This window comes from Typopeltis vanoorti, chromosome 5 (assembly GCF_054136105.1).
Source record: "Typopeltis vanoorti isolate ZY-2024b chromosome 5, IOZ_Tvanoo_1.0, whole genome shotgun sequence".
Taxonomy (NCBI): domain Eukaryota; kingdom Metazoa; phylum Arthropoda; class Arachnida; order Uropygi; family Thelyphonidae; genus Typopeltis; species Typopeltis vanoorti.
Genome location: NC_143553.1, coordinates 44,885,734 through 44,908,491, shown reverse-complemented (window position 1 = coordinate 44,908,491; position 22,758 = coordinate 44,885,734). Strand labels below are relative to the sequence as shown.

Here is a 22,758-nt window from a genome sequence, read left to right as displayed (position 1 = left end):
AAAGCTAAATATTAAATATTACATAGTAGTCTTCCTACCAATCAAGCATATTTTACTAATCTTTTGTTTCCAATTCTATTTAAGTAACCTTACAACTTTAGATTAGCTCTACTCCATTCATGCAAAATTTACATCTTCATTTTTAATAGGACGGTACCACTGACGCCGTCTTTTCTCATTTTTCTCAAACCCTCCTCTGTAGTCTAATCTTTAGTTAACTATTTCTATTAATACTGCTGGTTTAGTGTTTTGACTAGTTTCTATCTTATTCTATTCTATATATATTTCACTGGCTCTTTGCTATATTAGCTTTGCTGAAAATTATGCCTAAATAAATGTTTTCCATCTGACTATTTTCGTAGTTTAAACTGTGCAATTTTACATTCTCTGTCTTACATTATATCATCTTCTTTTACATCCAGAGTCCTGATAATCACTTAATCACTCATTTTTCTGCATCTTCTCCAATGCATCCATAGTAGTCCATGTATGGTTTGACCAATACTTTATACAGCGGTACAACTACCTCCTTATTGTTACTTTTTTCACAGCAGCAATGTGATGAGTAGTCTTTGCACTACAGTACCATACACATGCTTATATCTGTACAAGGTGTTGCACTCCAAAGTGCAACTTATGCAGCAAGAGACTCAAGAACAAATCTTGAAACATTCATCATTCTTGTAGATAAGCTTATATGTTGGTTACACAAAGCTTTTAATTTTTCAGGAAATGAAAACATATACTAGAATATTAATTATAAAAAAAAAAACAAATTAATACTGTCCTATATTTCAGGGATCAAAAAAAAAAAAAAAACAATATGTGCACGCAGGCACTAACACAGAGCGAATGAGACTGAAGAAAGGCAACAGAAGTTGGACCTAGAGTTCTAAATGGTGTCACCTAGCAGACTAAATTGGGTTGATGATCTTAAAATGTATGCTTCCCAAATTTGTTGAGGTTTGGAAGGTTTTTCAGAGCTGAGGCTGACTCGAGAGTCTTTCATACCTGTATTTGCTTCAGTGTAATAGTGACCATCTTCCATTGTGTCCTGAGTGGCTGTATTGGTGGAACCAGATCCTTGTGTTCAAATATCCTGATGTTAGCTCTCCTGCCTGTTTAGCCATAGTGGGACAGTTTGCAACTGCAAGGGACCAGGTATACTCCTGGTAGGTCTCTAAGGGATGTGGCTGGTCCTTGGTGGAGCAGATAAGAGATGCCAATGTCTTGTGTGATCTGTAACTGTTTGTAAGGTCATATTTCCTTAGGATTTTTGGATGTGTCTCAGATATATAGAATGGTGATAGATTTTGAGTAATGTTTACTTTGAAGGGGGGGGGTTGCAGTTACATGGTTCTAATTTTTTTGAGGGCTGTAGCCATTGGTCAAGAAAGTGTTAGGGCAGGCACTGTTATCCAAACTGATTCATTTTGCCTTGTTATATAGGGTTTTAATAATCCCATATTGTTGGGAGGTGAGGAAGAATGTATGTATAGATTTTCTGTAAATGGAGAATGCCAGGGATCCATCAGAATGGCATGTAATCAGAGTAAGAATGAGCAATAGTTGTTGTTTTCCTATTCCAAGGTAAAATGGATCCTGGGGTGTTGATTGTTTAGGTGTGTTAAGAAATTGTGGAGTGTATCCAGGCCAAATGGAGAACACATTATCCACATAGTGGGTTTTTGTGGGGCAGAGTTTAAGGCTTTTTCATCAATGGTGTTCTATAAAGAAGTTGGTCAGGGATGGAAAGAGTGAAGAACCCATTGCAGTCCCCTCTATCCGTTTGTAGAATTTTAATTTTCCTTGTTAAACAAAATAGCCTGAGTTCATGGTGAACTGAAATAGGACATATATATCAGGAGGAAATATGGCTTGGATGAGGTCTAAGTTGCTTTAAGTGGGACATTACTGAATAAAGAGGAGATGTCAGTGTATTGAAGTGAGGTTTTCTATACTGGATTTAAAGTATGCTGAGTTTTTTTTATGTGTGAAGGTGTGTTCCCACTATAGTCTGTAACTTCCACAGGCCAAGCAGTAACCTTTTTAAGGAGCCTATGGAGTGTTCTGATTTGTGTGATCATAGTCTATAGGGAGGTGGGTAGAACGATCCAGAAGTAAAGAGGCAAACTTATCTGAGTTGTTTAAAATCACAGTGGCATTTCCCTTATCCTCTGGTATTTATTATTCTGTTGCTTTTACAAGGTTCGTCTGAAAAGTTCTCGGGTTTAACCATAGATGGCAACACTATCGGCACAATTTTTTTTTTCTAAGTTGGTACATCTGTCATAAGCATCCATATGAAATTGCAAGTCATTCTATCAAGCAGTTTGTTTTATACAGCTGTCTGAAGCAAAAGTGTTGTCTGTATTTCTTGAAATAGATAAAATTGAGTATCGTGCGGTTATGAAATTCATTCGAAGTTTATGGGCACTCTTGTCCTTTGTTTTCGCCAATTAAGAAATGGGCTGCCAAGTTTAAATGTGGCCGCACCAGCCTTGAAGGCGATCCACATGAAGGACGTCCGTAAAGTGTAACAACAACAGAAATCATTGATCAAGTGCATGACGTGTAGGATGTAGGATATATTTTGCATGAAGAATTGCAAATGAAAAAGCATTGCATAAGATGGGTGCCGCACTTACAGCTGATCAAAAACACGCATGAAAATTCACCAGCAGTCCCCTCTGCCGAACACTGTGGGATTTTGAAAACCCTATATAACAGGGAAAAATTAATCAGTTCAGATAACAGTGCCCAAACTAATGAAATTGACCATATCCTTAACACTTTCAAAAAATATTAAACCATATAACCGCAACTCCCCTCACCCTTCAAAGCAGAGATTACTCAAGATTTGTCACCATTGCGTATATCCTGAGCCCATCCCAAAAAATTAACAAAAGTCCTAAGGAAATATGACCTTACAATCAGTTGCAGACCAAATAAGAAATTGGCATCTCTTATCCACTCCACCAAAGATCTACCAGAAGTATATGAGGTCCCTTGCAGTTGCAAACTGTTGTACTATGGCCAAACAGGCAGGACAGCCAATATCAGGATATCTGAACACAAGGACTACATCCAGTTCCACCAATACAACCACTCAAAACTTGCTGACCGTGCTTTGGACACAGGATACGCTGAAACAAATATAGGTACGAAAGACTATTTCTCAAGTCAGCCTCAGCTCTGAAAAACTTTCAAACCTCAACAAATTTGGGAAGCATACATTTTAAGATCATCAACCCAATTTAGTCTGCTAGGGCAGTGCTTCCCAAACTTCTGGAGGTCAGGGCCCCCTTTGCAAAAATTAAAATATTTCACGGCCCCATCGAAAAAAAATCGTAATAGAGACATATATTATTATAATATTTATTGTATTTATATTCAATACAAAACACAGCGAATATTGCAAAAATCAAATGCATATATTACATGTTTTTGTTCTGAAGACGATGCAGGCTGTTCTGGTAAAATATGAAATACTATTCCTTTTTTTTAAGTCTGTTTCTGCTTCTGATTGTTCGCGGGATTTTTTTTTTTTTTTTATCAGCCACTTATCCATCTCAGGTTCAAATTTTTTAACGTAGAATAGATCAAATAACATCACCATTTACCGATACTGGCAACATGAAATTAGTGAATATTACCTGAATAAGGGAATTCCCGGATCAGGAACATTTTTCTCTTTTGTGACTTTTCTCCATTTACATTAAGCCTAACGCGAAACAGACAGCAAAGGCAGGTTATTAAAACGTGGATATCATTGGTGCGGTATTAACAAAAGATCGCGCAACCGAAAGATAAAAGCATGGCTGACAACTGAGTTGAAATGCTAACTCTCTTCAACCGAATTCCATAAATGAAACTGCCATAACATTCATTTATGTCGTATTCATATTCAGTAATATATAATATATTACTTAGTTTTAACACGTTCGGTTGAATTTTATTGCTGCCTTGGGAAATCGAACTCACACACATCTAATTAACAACAATAGTTTTTAGTTAGATACTGTGTTTGCCCATGCAACATATGGTTTTGTTTCAGTCAATACAGCATAGTTTCTGTATGAGAGGTCATGTGATTCATTAGTGTGTTTTTATCCCAGTTGTCTCTAATTGCACTATTTGTTGAGAAATATATTACACAGTCTCCTCATACCTTATTCACTGGCATAATAAAAGTACTTGTTTTTATTGCCTCTGCAAATAAAAGGGAGGACGTGTTGTTTACCACTGCAAGCGAGTTACTATCTCCCCACATGAACTTGTTTAAACCTTTTTTTTTTTCATGTGTGAAGTATATGCGAAACTTTTATTGGTAACAGAAAACTAGCTTGGATGACAGTGATAATATAAAACGAGTTTTGATATGTATATAAAGTCAGTATCAACAGTCCCTGATTACGAGCGCGTGATGAAAGGGACAGGAAGATTTGGAACTTCCCTGGAGAGCATCCGAAGTAAATACAATTAACCACTGCTCTGAAATGAAACATATGAATAAGCAATATTTATTAATATTCATTAAGCGCCGAAATACACAGGAAGCAAAGTTTGTGAACCAACACCAATGTGTGAATTTTTCCATTAAAATATAAAAAATAAAAAAGAAATAAAAGTTAAATACGTTTCTTTTAAGATAAAAAAAAATCTACTTAGTCTTAAAATATTTTAAATTTGTTTTCATTATTTCACGGCCCCTCAACGGGAGCCGCGGCCCACAGTTTGGGAAGCGCTGTGCTAGGGGACACCGTTTAGAACTCTAGGTCCAACTTCTGTTGCCTTTCTTCAGCCTAATTTGCTCAGTGTTAGTGGTTGCATGCACATATTGTATTTTGTGATCCTGCTGATGGCAGTGTGACATTTTCGAAATATACGACTGTAGTAATTACATTTTTTGTATATAATTAATACTGTATTCTAGTATACGTTTTCATTATCTGAAAATTTAAAATTTGAGTCATTCATCCATTGTACACTTGTTAGTATCATTCAGAGCCAATCTCCAACCGTCTACGCAATCTATTATCCATTCTCATCTTCTGTAGCAATTATCAAATATCTTTGCAAAGTCCTAGTATACTGAATTTTCCCTTATCCACCACCTTATCATGAAATGCAAGTATATCGCTGAAACAAGACCCACCTTTTACAAACTTGTACTGAACATAATAAAGAATCCCATGTCCAACCTTATCTATAATCAATCCTTCCATTATCTTGACTACAACTGAAGATATATAGACTTGCATATAATTGGTAACTTTTGTCTAAGTAACCATCTGTGCTGTAGCTATGATGTTGAGATCCTTTCTACAACAGTCTACTCATTTGATAATAAACTAGATGGATCCTAAAAGAGCTTTCGTACGCAAGTCTTCTAAATCCTACTTATAAACTCTTTCAAAAAGTATTTGCTTGATACAGAGGGGGGGGGGTAGGTTTTTGTTGTTACATACATGCAATAATAAATCTGAAGGAGTACTTTTATATTTTGCATTATCTTTGATATATTTTCTTACCATTCATACATAAAAAGAAATGTGCAGATTTGTAAAAAGTGAAACATTATGAAAAAAAGTAAACTGCATAAAGGAAACCATTTTGCTGTCTGGTTACAGAATTTACCCAATATTAAGAATTCAACTGACAGCAGACTATTCTTGCACATTTCCTTTTACCTCCTAATTGTAATGCTAGTTATACCTTGATCACAGAAAGGTCCACTCCATCCTTTGTGACAACGGCATTCATAACTGTAGCGATTTACTGGAACACACTGTCCTTTTTGACAGAGATCATTCTTGCAAGGCTTAGGGTCGTCGTAATCTGAACATCCTGGAGATACTCGTTGCTGCTTTCTTGCGACCATGATGTCTAAAGGTTTGCCATTCACATACATCTCCTTCATGCAACCTACAGCAGAGATATTTAACGTACAAATGTTACCGACAATTTATTAATGACAGAAAAAGATTATCACTGTAGAAAGAAGATATTCATACACAGCACGAATATTTATTAGAGCAATATACAGGAACAATCCTGTATATTGCTCTAATATACAGTGCCAAAGATTGACTAACTCAGGAAATGGCTGAAACATTTCTCTATTCCATTAGTTCCCAAAGTGGGCGGTCCCCCCCTGGGGGCGTTGGACAATCCAGGGGGAGCGGTGAATCGATGCCTGTTTGAATCGATTTTATAAACTCTGGCTCAGTGCTACAGTTTTTAGAAAACAAAAGATAATTCTATATGAGCCAACTTGATTAATTTCGAAAGTGACGATCTTATTTGACCGACTTGTTTAACAAATTTAATTAAACAAATTACAGCTCCAGGGATTCAAATATCTCTACCAGATGCATAATAAAACGCGAATTTGTTTTTGTATCTATCTGCTTGTTCGCTTAAAACTCGAGAACTGCTGATTGATCCGATTTTCTTTTATATGTATCAGAGAAAGATCTTTCTTTTGCTGATTCGTTACCATTATAAATTATTGGGTTCGTGGCTATCTGGTGAAAAGACATGCTGTTAGGAAGCTCCTGAAAGATCGGTGATTTTTGCCGATTTATTGAGTGTCTTCTTAGATATATTGGTATATTTTAGTTTTTAGCGTACTACAGCATTTAATAACATACTTGTAGAAATATTAGTTTTTACTACTCTTAAGAATGGCGCCGAAAATTTGTCACAACATGGCAAAGTTCAAGTTGCTACTACTGAGGAGGGCCTTTGTCCCGATAAGTAGAAGCGTTGCTGCAGTGATGATGATAATTTATCGGAGGATAATCTGCCAATGGAAATATCTCTATTAAAGAAAATCGACCAGAGAATTAGAAAAAGTGGAAAAACGTTTAACGAAACTTGGTAAATCAATTAAAATTAAGAAAAAATAGATGATATGGTATGGTAATTCATTCTTAAAATTTGCACCTACTGAGAGAATCTTTAGTTTCTAGGGGGAAAAAATTAGAGATATGACAAACGCAATTAGAAAAGAAAAATAAAAGAAATGGTAGTTCTAGCAAAAACTAATAATTTAAGTAGCGACAAATATAGTTTGAGAGAAAGAAATGTGGGAGATTAAAAATTATAGGATTGCTACCTAGATATGACAGTATCGAGTAAAGGAGGGCGAAGATAGTCTATGCATGGAATCATTTGCTATGTAGAAGAAATGGATGCGAGTTTTTAGGTGTGTGTTTGATGGCAGAAAAGACGTATCAGAGATTGACCAGGATGTTTAATATGTCTCAGAACAGGGAAGATTCCACAGGAATGGAAGGAATGTATGGTAATTCCATTGTACAAGGGTGGTGCAAAGACCGATGTATCCAACTATCGACCAATTAGTATCTCAGGAGTGGTGGTGAAGATTTTGGCAAAATTGGTTAGGGCCAGCATTCAGAAATGGGTTGACAGTGAATATCCACTTTGCAATGAATAACATGGGTTTACTAGCAACTTGCTCACATTCTATAACACAATGTTACCATTGAACTAGACAAGGGGAATGGATACACCATGATACTTTTGGATTTTGCTAAGGCTTTTGACAGAATACAGTATGGCAGACTGCTGCATAAATTGGAGAAAATGGGTTTGGGTTATACAATACTAGCATGGATAAGAGGATAGCTGACTGACAGACATCAAAAAGTGGTATACGTGTGGGTCTGCAAGGTTTAAGGTAACAAGTGGTGTACCACAAGGATCTGCTTGGTCCACTGTTATTCAATCTGTACATTAATGATATTGGGAAGGATTTGACAAGTGACATATAGTCATTTGCTGATTATGCAAAGATAGGTAGGATAATCAGGAATGCTGCTCATATACAGTCTGCAGAATGATTTAAATAGACTGGAATTGTGGGCATGGGAAAATGGGTGTCAGTTCAATGTCAGTAAATGTAAAGTCATTCACTTTGGCGTAATTAGATGTCCAATATCGTATTATATTGGTGGGATTATGCTAGAAGAAACTGATAAGGCTAGGGATCTTGGAGTATTAGTAGATAGGAAGTTTAAGTTCAGGAACCAAGAGGAAAGGATTGCAAATACAACTCAAAAGATAATTGCAATACTGAAACAAATGTTACATGTAAAGATAAAGATGTTATTTTGCTTCTTTACAAGGCCTTGATAAGACCTCGCTTGGACTATTGTGCGCAGGTCTGGTTTCCGTTGTGATTCTGATATATTGGAGAGAGTACAAAGGAGAGTGTTAAAAATGATATCAGGATTGTGGAATACTGATTATGCTAGAAGAAATTCGCGTTTTGAGATTGAGGATTTGTAGACTGCAGACACTAGCAACCAGGAGAAAGAGGGGTGATTTGAGACAAACTTCTGAAAGAGTCATACAAGATTTCAATTTATGGAGGGTGGAGAAAGGATGAGAGGACGGCCAAGAAGGGTGTGCAGGTTAGATTTTTCTCTCTGAGGGTGGTGCATGATCACAACATTGCATGTTGTCAGGGCCGATCCGAGAGTATCTGATGCCCCTAGGCAAAGAAAATATAGGTGCCCCTATACATTGTCTCTCTCTATATATATTTTGTCATACTCACACCACACACGTGGATATTTATAAAAAGAATGTAGAATCATCAGCGAGCACCAGGACGGCTTGACTTATTTCAGTTTTTTTATTAATAATCAAGGCTTTTACTAATTTTTTTCGAAGGTTGTAATTTTTCCCCTATGTGTAGCAAAAATTGGCGCCACGAAGTATTACCGCCCCTAGGTTCTCCTAATGATAAAACCGGTCCTGGATGTTGCGAGTGCGAGCAGTGTGAATGAATTCAAGAATAAGTATGATAGTTGGTGTGTGTGTGTGTGTGTGTGTGTGTGTGTGTGTGTGTGTGTGTGTGTGTGTGTGTGTGTGTGTAGTATGTGGCCTCCCTGGAGGTCTCTCTTAATAATAATAATGTCTGGGAAGGGAAAAGAGAAAGTTCTACAACAACACCAATTAGATTGCATATTTAATTATAAGAATAGGTTAGGTGGTAATTTTTTATGTCTATTACACAAATGTCAGGAACATCATAAACAAAGGGACTGAGTTCGTTGCTTTATTGAATACGATGCCCAGGATTGTTCGCATTAGTAAAAACTGGCTATCAGAATCAGATATGGTAACTGGGATAGAGTGTAATGGGTATACTATTTTTAGGAATGACAGAAGAGAAGAGGAGTACTAGTAATGTTAGACGACTTAAGTTCAGTTAGGGTAGAAACAAGAAAACAATGATGGTAACAATCCCATGTAGCGGTGAGTTTGAGGCCATCTGTTGTGAAATGGAGGCCAACAGAATGAAATATACGGTGGGATGCTGCTACAAACCTGGATAGGGACAACTGGCGGTTCAGTTGCAGGGGGCGAAAAAATGCATCGACATTTTGATCTTATGACTAAATGAGTGATCATTAGGGATGACTAAGTCCAAATGAGTAGAGGAGAAATCTCACGAAAAGAGAATGAAGAGGAATGCATCTCAAGCAGCATGTGAAAGGAACTCGGGGTCAAAAGGTAGATTTGTTCATAGCGTTAGAAGGAAAGGAGGGGGGGGGACTTCTGTTAAGAATATGACTATTTTATCACCGGTTGCTTTTTGGAAAGTATCTAATTACATTGATGTTCCCATTAAAACAGGTTACATGCCGAACTACAAAGCTGGAAATTATGATCTACTGAAAAGATTATTATCTTTGGTCCCATGATATCAGTTACTGAATGGGAAAAATGTCAGCAATGCATAGAATCTTTGAAAGAGTGCTTAAAAGGTGGCATGTGAATGTATCCGTAGTGTTCGAAGAATAAGTAAGTTGGTAGTGAAATGGATGTACAACCTTATTAAGCAAGAGATCCACAACAACAAGAAGATGATGTGGAAAGAATATCGTGAGAATGAGAGGAGTTATGAAATATATAAAGCAGAGCCAGAATATAACGAGTATTGTGCGGAAAGCTAAATCGGAGTATGAAAAGAAATTGGCCATGCAAGCTAAAGGCAATCCAAAAGAATTTTATCGTTATGCTGCAAGGCAAAAGAAAAAGAATAACTTTATTGAATGCAGATGGTCTCGAGTGTCAGAAGCTAATGAGATTGTTCAGTTAATGAGTGCTCATTTTGCTATGATATATCAACCAGGTGTATTTGGTTGATATATCATTTTGCTATGGATATTTGTAATGATTTGATTGGCCAGTATGAGACCATTATTCTGCTTACTGGAGGCATTGTAAAGTAGTTTGAAAAGAGTTTCCAGGTGACCTGAAACTTAGCCTACCCAAGTACTAATAATAATGAACTACAGGATAACTGCCTTTTATGAGTAGTGCAATTCACATAAAAAATAATGTAATCAAAAATTTCATTTAAGAAGCATTTATATATATATAAAGAATGCTTTTATTTCAACTGAATCCGAACTCATACGGTGGTAGCATGGTTTCCCCTTTCTCATACAGGAAAATCGGCCTGAGAATACATCACAATTAAGAGACAAAAAAAACTTGTTAGTGGGTTGTGTGGTATAGAATACCCTCCAGCGATGAGCTTTGGCTCCTTAGAGAGGTATCATGGAAAAATAATAAAATATTACTAGTGTCGCATTTTATGCAAATATCTCTTAGTTTGAATATAATACTCGAGCTACTATTTTTAATGGAAACATACAATAGTTTGTAAATGATCCGATTGACTCATAAGTATTATATAATGTCATGAATAAATGCATTTTATCATTACCTCAAATACATAACTAAAAGTAGTCTAGTCACACGAAGGGACGCTTTCAACTTGTTTGTTCGTTCCATACTTCTAATTAATTTAAGAATTTTCTGTTCTTGCAACCGAGTTGATCGGATTCTTTGCGCAACAGTTAGGTTGTTTTGATTACGACTGAAGCAACTAAGAGACGAGTGTATAATGTTCTGTTAATTGCACGTGTAAAGCCTTTTGGCGGATTTACTTATTTTGCAGAAGGATTGAGTGAGATTGAATTTTAAGCTTGAGTCGAGTTTTGGGAGTTGTAATGTTCATTAATAGATGGCAGCACAAGTCTTCTACTGAAACGATAAAAAAAAAAGATTTTGTTTTCTGTTATTGCTTTGGGTCATATAATCGTTTGTCTAATTATCTTTGACGAGTTAAAATACTTAAGAATTACTTGTTTTTCTCATACATTCAAAAGTAACTATTTTACAATAAAAATTTTATTTTGTACATTCAAAAATAACTATTTTAAAATAATAAAATTCGACTACAATATATAAATTTGATCAGTGTTTCTTGGGGATTCAGTGGCAGAGTGCCACTGAATCCCCACTGAGAGAGAAAAAATCCATTAGCGAGCGACAAAGATTGGGACTTATCTGTAGCACGAATTCTCTAGACTGAAGGTTTGGTTACAAATTTTAACAACAGGCAGGAAAGAGAAGGATACGATGGAAACATTCAAGTTACTAAATGGGTTTTATGGGACTGATCCAGAAGTTTTAAAATTTATGGTAAGTGATAAATGTGACTGAGTCATAATGTCTGCATTCTGTACTTAAACCGGCCACTGTGGATGAAAACATGAACGACCTCAAGCTTCGCTTCCATGTTTGGCAAGAGGGAAAATGTTGGTCATGACTAGTAGGGTGATTAAATAATAATAATAAAAGGTTTCAATCTTTGGAACATATCATTCATGCAAGTCATCAGATGTCTGTTGGCCTAATCATGGCTTGATCGTCCTCGTAATGAATCCCTGACAAACAGTAATCAGCAAATGAAATGACTTCGCCTTTCATCATTCACCAGATACGATGGTCTTTTATAGAAAAAACAGTGCAACACAATTCCTAGATTGTGAAGAATAGTTCAGTGAATATTTTATGAATTTGACGGTTTCTATGCTCAGTCACGGTAGTTAATCCTACTGAGTATCCGTCCTTTCGTCTTGAGGGGGGGTGGGGACTATTATAAAGAACAAGCAGTGAGATCACACTTAAACTACAGTGCTGGATAAATGACTACACGTCACCACAAATGCCTTCCCTCACGCTTAAGAGCACCATCAAGGTGTTGCGCAGAAGTACTTCTAACACTGCTTTAATTTCTTTTTAAAGATGTGTTGATGTCACATTCGTTTCAATTTCGTATTGCTATTCGAAATTGAGTCTATAGAAAAATGAAAGGCTAATTTTACAAGATATTTGACATGTTATAGATTTCTTTAGCACAGTTTTATATCATTATTAGAATGATTCACACTCACCTTCAAAACTGGACGTGTTCCACAGATGCCACTGTCTGAGAGCGCTGGTTGCCATATCATCTGTTACACCTCCAATGTACAATGGAGTGACGACTTCCATGTACTCTTGGCTACCTTCATTGATAATGGTACGAGAGGTTCCTCTGTCCACCCTCATGGTGAAGTTCTTTTGTATCACTAAAAGTTCGACCGTATGGTATTCTCCGTCAGCAACCATCTCATAACTGAACATGGTGGAAACCGGATAATTCCCTGCATCGTAACTGACCCGAATCCTTCCTCTGAATAACTCGACGGCGAGATGTTGAGACTGGCCGTTGTATACCATAACTCCGTGTTCTTGTCTCGTAGCGAAAGTAATGGTTATGTTAGCATCTGGACGGGTTTGAAGTGGGTCAAATTCCAAATACGATCCATCTCTAAAGCTGACGCTTGACAACGATTCACAGCGCTTCCCCGTGAAACCTGGAGAGCACTTGCACTCGTAATCGGATGCCCCACTAGGCTGGAAGCAGACACCATGCTTGCAATCATGCTGCTGGCATGGACTCGTCTGAGGATACAGCATTGCCACCATGGGTGCCAAATCACAGAACGTACCAGCGAAACCGTCGGGACATTGACATTGGTAACTGTTAACGCCATCTATACAGGTGGCGCCATTCTGACAAAGATGTTCAAGGCAGTCATCAACGTTTTCAGAGCAATTCTCGCCAGAGAAACCTACAGGACAGGCACAACTACAAAAGAAAAAGAAACAGATAATACAGAATTAAGCACCGAAGAATGATAAATGGGCAATAAACTTCACTTCTTTTGTTTGGGAGGATCAAATGCATAATGAAAATATGATTTTCGATTCATTTAAATGAATTATTTAAAAATATTGTTAAATAAATACGCTTTAATAATTGTGTTGATTTTGTACAGCGAACAAAAAAATCATGATATAATTTCTTTGTTTCCAAGTGAAGTAAATTCTTCGAAAGTATCATCTACCAAAAGTTTGACAATATAAAAAGCACTTCAAATTATTAACATGGACAACTTCGGTAAATGCATATTTTTTAAGTCACACGATCTCGCGGTAATATATTTTTGTTTTTCATAGTTCCTACATGCTTAAATCTAAACACAGAGATTTAATAGCCCTTAAATTGGCGTTGATTTTTTATAAATTTTTGCTCAATAATCATATCCGTGCAATGCTTTTGAAAATCATGGAAGAAGCAGCAATAGTAATCCTTCCAAACATAAGTATTAGTGGAGAAAGAAGCCAGATGGGTTTTTGTATCGAGTTGGTTTCCATTGAGAAAGGGGCATACAAGTCGCGCTTTAATTCCTATGATTGAATAGGGGGAAAATATCCCTCCTCCCTTTTTTTAACCAAGATCTAAGACGGTGATAGTCAACGAAGTTCGCTTTTCTTACCAAAGAAAATTATGTATTGCGTATTTTTTAAAATTCTTATACCATTAACTGCAACCACTTTTAATTTAAAGAATGGCAATGATAATTACTTTTCTTATGTTATTTATGAAATGAGTTGTCTTTCCGCGGACCAGGTCCTGTCCATTAGTCTCGGCTTCGCCATAGTTCATCTTAAGTATATTGGGCATAAGCAATTGTACAATCATTAGATCTGGGAGGATTGCTGGGTTCACTTTGTTGAACCCCACCCGCTCTACTTACGCGATATCAGGAATAACTATTAGCTAAGTACAGAATATTTATTGTTTTATATGTTTCATATATATTTTACATTTTTTAAAACTCGAATTAAGTTATAGCGTTAACAAAATACTATTTAAAGCAGGAATATATGAATAAGATAAGCAACTGAATTTTCGCATTCATCTGCATTATCTCCCCATTTTCTGTTGAGTCAAATAAAGCTTTTCTAGGAATGACTATAAAAGAAATGAAGCGCGATTAGTTTACCTGTAATGAGTGAAGTAGTCAATGCACGAAGCTCCGTTTTTGCATGGATTGAATTCCTTTGAACAGAAGTTGATTTTCTTTTCACAGTAGTTACCTATTTAAGAGAAATATCCTCTAATCATACAAGAGTTACGATTTTTTTTTAATTTTTTTTTTTTTTGAACAAGAAAAATTCATGTTAAAGGGATACAGATGAATTGTAGGATTAATTACATGCTATATATAAATAAATGGGAAATAACTAAACTTAGCCATTCAGTGTATAGATTTGTTGGAATAGTTTTATTCGTGTTATCTATCTCAGTATGCAAAATTGTTCCACACAGTTTGGAAGTAATTTTAGAAGAATACTCTTACAAATATTCTTAACTAGTTGGAAACTTCATTTAGCTTGTAGGCTGCTCTTGCAGAGCTAAATGCATTTGAAATTTACCCATCTTTAACAGCCAAGTGAAGCTGATTTAAAAACAGAAAGGTTGTTTAATTCTTACTAAAACACCTCAGGGAAAATTTAGTTATTTGTTGCAATACTTAAGAATAATACAACGTGCGAGGCAATAGCGTACACTTTCGGCGCTATATGGAATTAATAATCAAGCAAACCAATAAACTATTAAATTAGTAGATGAAGGGATTTCAGACCGTAAGTTCCTGGGCTGTCGAGAAATACGACTTGGAATATAGCTCACATTAGCAAATAAATTGAAAGAAAATCAGAATCACTAAATCTAAATGGTCTGTAATGTGTCATCTATTAGGTGAATTATGCATATCGTATGCTATTAAATTTTTACCGATAATAAATTTTAGTTTATTTAAAAAAGAATAGCACATTAATCATTTGCGAATGAGAAATTGTTTCAAAACACTTAACCACTGCTTACCTGTGAAGCCTGGGTTGCATTTGCACTCATATCCTTCAATGAGATCCACACACGTGGCATTGTTCTCGCATTTGTTCACAATACAATCGTCCCTGTTCGTTTCGCACCTGTCTCCTTCGAATCCGATTGGGCAGTGACAGCTGAAAATAAGTTATTATTCCTCAATTAACAGAAAGTATCAAACTCTCATTACAATCAATTATTAATTATCCATAGCTTAGCCGAACTGTTCAACTAAACTTCAATTGAAAGTTTGTTTTACCGAAACCGTAATGCGTATGTGCGCGCACGACCGGTAACAGATGGTTAGGCTTGCCAATTATGCAATGGCTGCGGAACGGGAGGAGAATCGGAAGACTTTTCGGCTTTTGTACAAAAGCCTCAAGCTGAGTGAACATACGAAACTGATTGCGCATTGTAATATTAGCGATCGAGCGCCATTAAAGTAAAAGACCGAAATACTTAATTATTGAAGGATTAAATTAAGGCCATTCTTAACACTTTTCATAAAAGGCATTGGATGCACTGTCAACGGTTTTATTTGTGAGTTAGCACATAATTGTCCTGCATTTATTAATGCAGTATGATCTATACAAAGATCCTTTTATTAATCATGTTTATAATTAAAATTAATGAGATTCGCATTTCTCTTTTCATTGATCGCAAACCGGATTGAGAATCACACCCCAATTTCTTGTAATATAACGAATATATAAATCAATCACGCACAGCCAACAATGTTTGAATAAGAAAAACAGAAAGTATTCAAGTTGAAACCCTCCCCTATTTTTTTTTTTATTATTTTCTTGAATGAATCGAACGATATTGAAGAACAGATTCTGTCAGGCCGGTCTCACACGAGGGTTTGGGGATGGAACATATTTCCTTCCACAAAACAAGCCTGAAGAACATACACAATTGACAGACATAATACCTAATGGCTTTATTCGCTTCAGCCATTATTCTAATTCCAAATGAGGGGCTAGATTCAGTCAGTAGCCACCATTTGATCATCGCCACATTACAGAAGCGAGGGGGAACTTGTCTGGAGTATCCCATGGGTGTGTGTGTGTGGGGGGGGGAATTCCAAAGTTTAATAATATTTTAGTTTTTGTAACTAAAGTGAGGTTTCCAAGATCTATTTTAAAAAAGAAAAAAAATGTCATCGTAATATTGTTGTGGCAATGTGCAGTTATTCATTTGAAAACTGTTGAAATCATCAGAAGATAAAGTTTGCAGTCCCCCCCCCTCCCCATCATCCTCCAAATGCGTCCTTTGAACTTATAGCGAGAATGAAACTCAGTTAATGAATAAACTATAAAAATTAATAATATGCAAACATTATTTTTCTGGTTTTTAGCAGATTTTTTTCCCTCCCGGAAATTCTATTTTTTCATCCCGCATACAGGCAAACTGACCGTGAGAACACACGCAATTTATAGACAAAAATACGATTGTGGTAGTGTATTGCTGGAGGATTAAGTAGGTTGGACGGTGAGTTGTGTAGTGTGCCTTCCCACGATGAGTCCTTGGATTTATCACGTAATAATGGTAATAAACATTTTATAAAAGGAATATTAGTGAGTAAAACAGCTAAATTAATTTGTTAAAATAATTTTAATTATCAAAAGAAGAGTTAAGAGGCTTTATCAATAATATTTTTTCAATCTTTTATAATTTTTAATAATTATTTTATTAAGTACTGGAGATGGTGAATTGTGCAGTAGACTGAAGTGCCCCCCCCCCCCCTATGTAACAGTATTTTTTAACTGGTTTTCACTAGAGCTTTAATGAAAGACAATAATACCCCCCCATCATCTCTGTTTTAGTTCCACTCAAAAAAAAAAAAAAAAAAAAAAAAAAAAACGAATGGCACGTCGTAATGTGCAGTAACTTATGCTTTAGATGACACGCTAACAAGCTTTTTAATTATTATTATTAAAACCTCCAAGGAGTCAACAGACTCATCGTGGGAGGTCCCACTCTTACACACACAGTTTCTGCGCTCACCACATTCTCGGGCAATGCATTCTAATCACTCACCACTCTCCATGCAAAAAACATGCTCCTCTTCCCCATTGCCCACACTCCTTATATAGCTTCCAGGGATGACCTCTTGTTCTCTCCCTATCTTCATCCATTCTATGCCAAAACTCTTAACAGCTTATATGTCTCGATCATATCCACTAATTTTTGAAAATTGCATTTTTTTTCAATCTGTCTTCATACTCAGCATTCAACCTTATTCAATCGTCTCTGGACCTTTCCAATACATCCTTTTGAAACCAGGTGACGAAATTTGTGCACAGTAATCCATGGGTGTGGCCTGATCAAAGCCTTATTCAAGGGAACCATAACATCTTTACTCCTACAAGTCAGTGCCCTCCGCATCATTCTCATTATCCGCTGTGCTGTCCTCACAATTTTAGCAACATGTCCCCGAAAGTTGAGGTCACTGTCCACAATCAATCCCAGATCTCTCATCTCCTTTATCTCTTCCAAGATATGTCCACCGATTGTGTACTCTACATCCCATCTCTGCTTCCCAAATTTCAAAATCTTACACTTCGCAACGTCGAATTGACATCCCCACTCATTTACCAATGCGGCTAGTGTATTCGAACCCTCTTGCAAAGCCACAGCATCCGCCCTACTGATAGCTCTTCCCAACATTGCATTCATCTGCATATCACAATTCAGACCTCTCCCAATATCATGTACACACAAATTAAACAGCAATAGACCCAAAACAGACCCTTGGGGTACACCACTAGTAACTTTCCTCTCTTGTGATATAGCTCCTCCATAGACAACTCGCTGATACCTATCAGACAGTCAATCCCAATTCAGGGAACTAATCTACTATTCAGCCCATCCGTTCCAATTTAATTACCGGCTTGTCATGTAGCAATTTATCAAAGGCCTTTGCAAAATCTAAATATATCACTGTGTGTACAACATCCTTATCCAATGCATTTGTCACTTTATTATAATAAGTATGCAGATTGCTACAACACAATCTTCCTTTAACAAACCCATGCTGGCCACCAAAAAGTATTTTTCTGTTGTCAACAGGGGCGGCTAGTGCACAGGCACTGCGGAACTGCAGCATCCCCAATTTTCTCGATATATAAATATATTTATTAATGTATTTATATTTGCTTGTAATATTTAATTTTATCATCAACAATCCTATACAATTCTCTTATTTTGTATGAAAAATAATAAAAATCCATCTTGTAGCACTTAGGAGGGGGAAGGACACTAGCAGCACTGTGCTCACCACAGTATCATATTGCTACGCGCGCAATCATATGCACGTCATAGTGAGATGCGAGCTATTAGCGTAATGCGACACTGTCCGTGGCGCAGTTCCACTGTTGTTTATATGCAGTTTGTGCCAGTAGTAGGGTGTTCGTAATGCTTACCGTGTTTTTCCCGTCTCTTTAAATATTTGGACATTACAATTAAAGACAACATTTGTTATAGTCATTTTTAAGTAATTTTGAATTAAACTAAACTGTATAATTTTATCGATAATAAACAATATTTTTTCATGTTTAATTTTTTTTTTAATTTTTACCATAATTTTGATATTTTATCCAAACACGTAACTGTACTTACAGTGTGTGTATATTTCGAAAGTTGCAGCACCCCTCACGATTTCAAGCCACGAGCCGCCGCTGGTTGTCAACCTAATTCTCAATCTTCAAATCTCAGATTGTTAATTCTCATCCCATGCGCTGATATTGCTTTTGCATCTTCCTTCATTTTATCCATTGCTCTTTCTAAATGTGCGATGAAAATGCTTGGTGATATTGAGTCCCCCCCCCTGTCTAGTACCTCTGCTTGTTTTAAGCCATTTCTCCAAATCATTACCTATTCTAACTGCTGCAACTGCATTCTTATAAAACATCTTTTAATATAGTTATCAGTTTTCTGCCAATTCCATAGGACTCTAGCACTGCTAATGTCACTTTCTGGTCGATACCGTCAAATGCCTTCTGAAAATCAACAAAGCAAACATTTGGAAGATTTGACACCCACTTTATAATATCATCATCTGATGAGATGATAAAATCTAATACCCTTGATCCTCGTTTACCCTCTGTTACGTACTGTCTAAGGCAGTGGTTCTTACCCGGTGTTCCGCGGAAGGTGAATACGTGTTCCGCGAGAAGTTCTGGAATTTGTCATTTTTAAATTAATTTGTCAGCACAAATTAATTCAATGATGGTTTAATTGATGTTTAATTAATTATTCATTAATAATCAATTATTGATTAATAAAAAATCGGCTAAATTACCAATTAATTATTAATTTATGAATTACAAAACAACCAAGGTGTTCCGTGAAAATTTCAGGATTTGTAAAGTGTTCCGTCGTCGAAAAAAGTTTGAGAAACACTGGTCTAAGGTAATTGTCTCTCCAATACTCCTGAAATTCATTTTATTCGTCCTTAGATGCAGTCTATATTACCCTAATTAAAGTCACCCATAATAATCACTCATTTCTTGCTAGCCAGGTTAACTTACATATACATTTCCTTCCCATTACCCTCCATATTACCAGGCCTATAGCAACAGCCAACTAAATATTTCATTCTGCTGACCTCCACCTCATACTATACTGCATCAAAACTGCGGTCACTATTTGAACCTTGCAAATCTATCATAGATGGGTGCAACTCATCTGCTACCCTTAACAGTACTCCTCCTCCCTTTTTCCTGTCTGTCTTCACGAAAAATACTATAGCCGTTCATCTCTATTCCTGTCAGGATGTCATCGTCATCTAACCATGTCTCGCTTATATATACACAATTTTGGGACTAATAAATTCAATCAATGCAACAATTTCGTTCCCCTTATTTCGAATACTTCTAGTATTAGTAAAGCGTAAGAAATCATTTTTGGTTCTACAATTGTTTAGTATTAAAAGAGAATCACCCCTTAAATACTATGCATAGCTTGTTCAAAAAAAAAAAAATTCTACACTATATTTTATTTATTGTAACTTTTTAAGCCTCTCTTAACATGATGACAATTGTTCAGAGAGGGGAGGGGAAATGAATTAACTATTTTCACTCGCGATAGCACTTTTTTGCTATCAAAGCACAACCATGTTAAGCCTAGTTGGAATATTTTGCAGCGTATTGATTCTGATACAGTTCTACTTTAGTACCAAACAGAATAAATCTTTTGCTTTTTCGCAATACATTGGAAATTGTTTATCGCAACTCTAAGGCTGTTTCCTTACCTGAACCTTCCAGCTTCGAGCACTTTGCATGTACCTCCGTTTTCACAAGGGTTGCCATAGCAAGCGTCGATAATGTACTCGCAGTTACGACCGTGATAGCGTGGTTCGCAGATACAGTGGTAATCTCTTAGGGGTTTGGGGACGCACGTGGCTCCATTCTGGCAGGGAAAGGTGTAACATGCATCGCATTTTGCCAACACGTAAGGCTCGTGTTTACCTGAAGTAAATAAATATGCATATTTAAATCAGAAACTTGAACAGAAGTCAGGTATTTGTAATCTATCAATACACACACAAAGGGAAAGAAAAAAGGGGGAGGGGAATGAAATTTAGCCTGATGAACACTGTAGAATTTTTATTTCAATATTATTCTGCTATAAAATAATGAAAATCAAACACCTTCTCTCGATTCTTTCTCTTTCCTTGATCCGTAATTTATTTGCCCTTTTTCAAAATAAAACACTGATGGGAATTTGAGTAAATGAGTTATGGAATAGGCAATTAAATATTTCATTAGATAGAAAAGGAAGAATTTTAATTAATGATTATTTGCAATAAGAACGATTAAAGAAATCTTATAACGCATACCGATCAGTTGCTTTTAGCTAGAGAAAATAATTTAGCAATTATTTGTCAACAACGCGGCAATATATTACAGCTTCAGAACTGGTAATTAAACATCAAGTGAAAAAATAAACATTAATCTTCATTTAGATTCATTTTGTTAAATCTTTACTGAGCTAAAAGCATTCGAACCTTAGTAAATACATCAAATAAATTTGAGCTATATAAAAATTCAGTCGATAATTAAAAAAAAAATAATAAGTTTTCATTGAAAATTTAAATATATTTACGTTTATTGATCCAAAATATATCTTACCTTCTGGTTGTCATATGCTCTCTAAATGCGAAGTTAAAAACCTGTCAGTCATTGTACAGTACCTCTTGATGTATTGCTGCGCACAAGATGTTTGTAATCTTTCTTTCACAGGAAATAGTGCAACTATTTTGATTACCGAAACTAACATTAATAAGTCTATTTTGTCCTTTGGTATCGCATTTTTGTAAAGTTTTGTAAAGAATATTATCATATACATTTCCGTGTAAAAAAATCGCAATTAATTTATCTGATGGTTCAAAAAGCAGAAGACAATAACAGGGGATAGTTCAGTATTCTGCCGAGATAAAAACCATTCAATGTTATTTTTAAGAGGAGACAATAATTTCAATACTTAATATTTGAAAGTTTTTTAATAATTAATTGCAAATTAGTTTGAAATTACATGCTTTTAATTTATACGTAAATTCTGCTATATTATTAAATATGCATTTGAATCATTATTGAATTTTACTAATGATTTATTATTACTAGCACATAGCGCCCTCTTCGGTTCATGTAAGTATGCCGTGAAATCAATTTCATTTCTTAATTTTATGAAATGAAATTAATTTAGAGAAAATGTACAATTAAGAATTTGAATAATATTACATATTTGTCACAAATTCACAGAGAACACTGCAAATATCTCTTAACAAAAAGGTATATTAATATATAGCATACTATTATTGTCAGGAATAATAATAATAATAATAATTATACAGTAATAAATAATTGTTAGGATTAAAAATAATGTGGTAGTATAACCTCACTGAATTCGAATCTATAGTCAACTCTTTGCGAAGATAGTGGCATTAACTTATCGTATTTATGTTGTTGGGCTTTTTAGTGACAGAATATTGGAATTGCCGTTTTTCTAATCTTTGTGTGGTCTGGATTGTGCCATGCTGGTTTTGTGACTTGTTCCTATTTTAACGATCGGTAGCTGTTTATGTTTTGTGGCAAACATGGTTATGAGAGAATATACACCACCATACTGTACAGTACAAGGTAATAACGGAATACATTTTAAAACATAAGAAACAGGTAGAGAAAGGCATAACAGTTGCACTTTTCATCCATGTATGATTAGATGGACGATAGCTTCTGTAGAGATAAAAGTCCTTAGAGAACGCCACGAGTTGTAAGTCTTGTAAAAGCCTTCCAAACAAAAAGAATAACAAAAAGGAAAAACTACAGATGGAAATTGACTGCAGGAGAGAAAAAAAAAGAAGCATTAAATTTCTTGGAGAAGTTATTTTCTTAAAGAGTATACACAGCTCAGGTGTTCCAGTCCACCACTTCATTAACTTTTTTTCTCCCGTTCTCTGTGGCGAACGATGATCGGGTGCATCACTGTCTGCGAGGCGGTGCGCTAATTAGGTGGTGGTGGAGAAATTTGTAACTGGCACGAGCTAGTTATGATACATATCAGAGGCACGAAAGAAGTCAATATTCTAATTTGGTTCGAATTCCAGAGGAAATGAAATTACGCCAGCTAAATGGAAG

The 22,758-nt window shown here is 35.8% G+C and overlaps 1 protein-coding gene across 1 annotated transcript in view; it reads right to left on the bottom strand.

The window, feature by feature from the left end:
- The window catches only part of LOC150106349 (protein slit-like), a 427,776-nt gene that overhangs the window by 6,589 nt on the left and 398,429 nt on the right, over positions 1-22,758 (bottom strand). The window contains exons 30-34 of the mRNA XM_090392392.1: positions 20,373-20,589; positions 15,116-15,255; positions 14,232-14,325; positions 12,291-13,030; positions 5,719-5,928 (exon numbers count right to left, since the gene is read on the bottom strand). Of these exons, the coding sequence (XP_090248518.1) occupies positions 5,719-5,928; positions 12,291-13,030; positions 14,232-14,325; positions 15,116-15,255; positions 20,373-20,589 (1,401 nt within the window). The remainder of the gene's footprint in view (positions 1-5,718; positions 5,929-12,290; positions 13,031-14,231; positions 14,326-15,115; positions 15,256-20,372; positions 20,590-22,758) is intronic.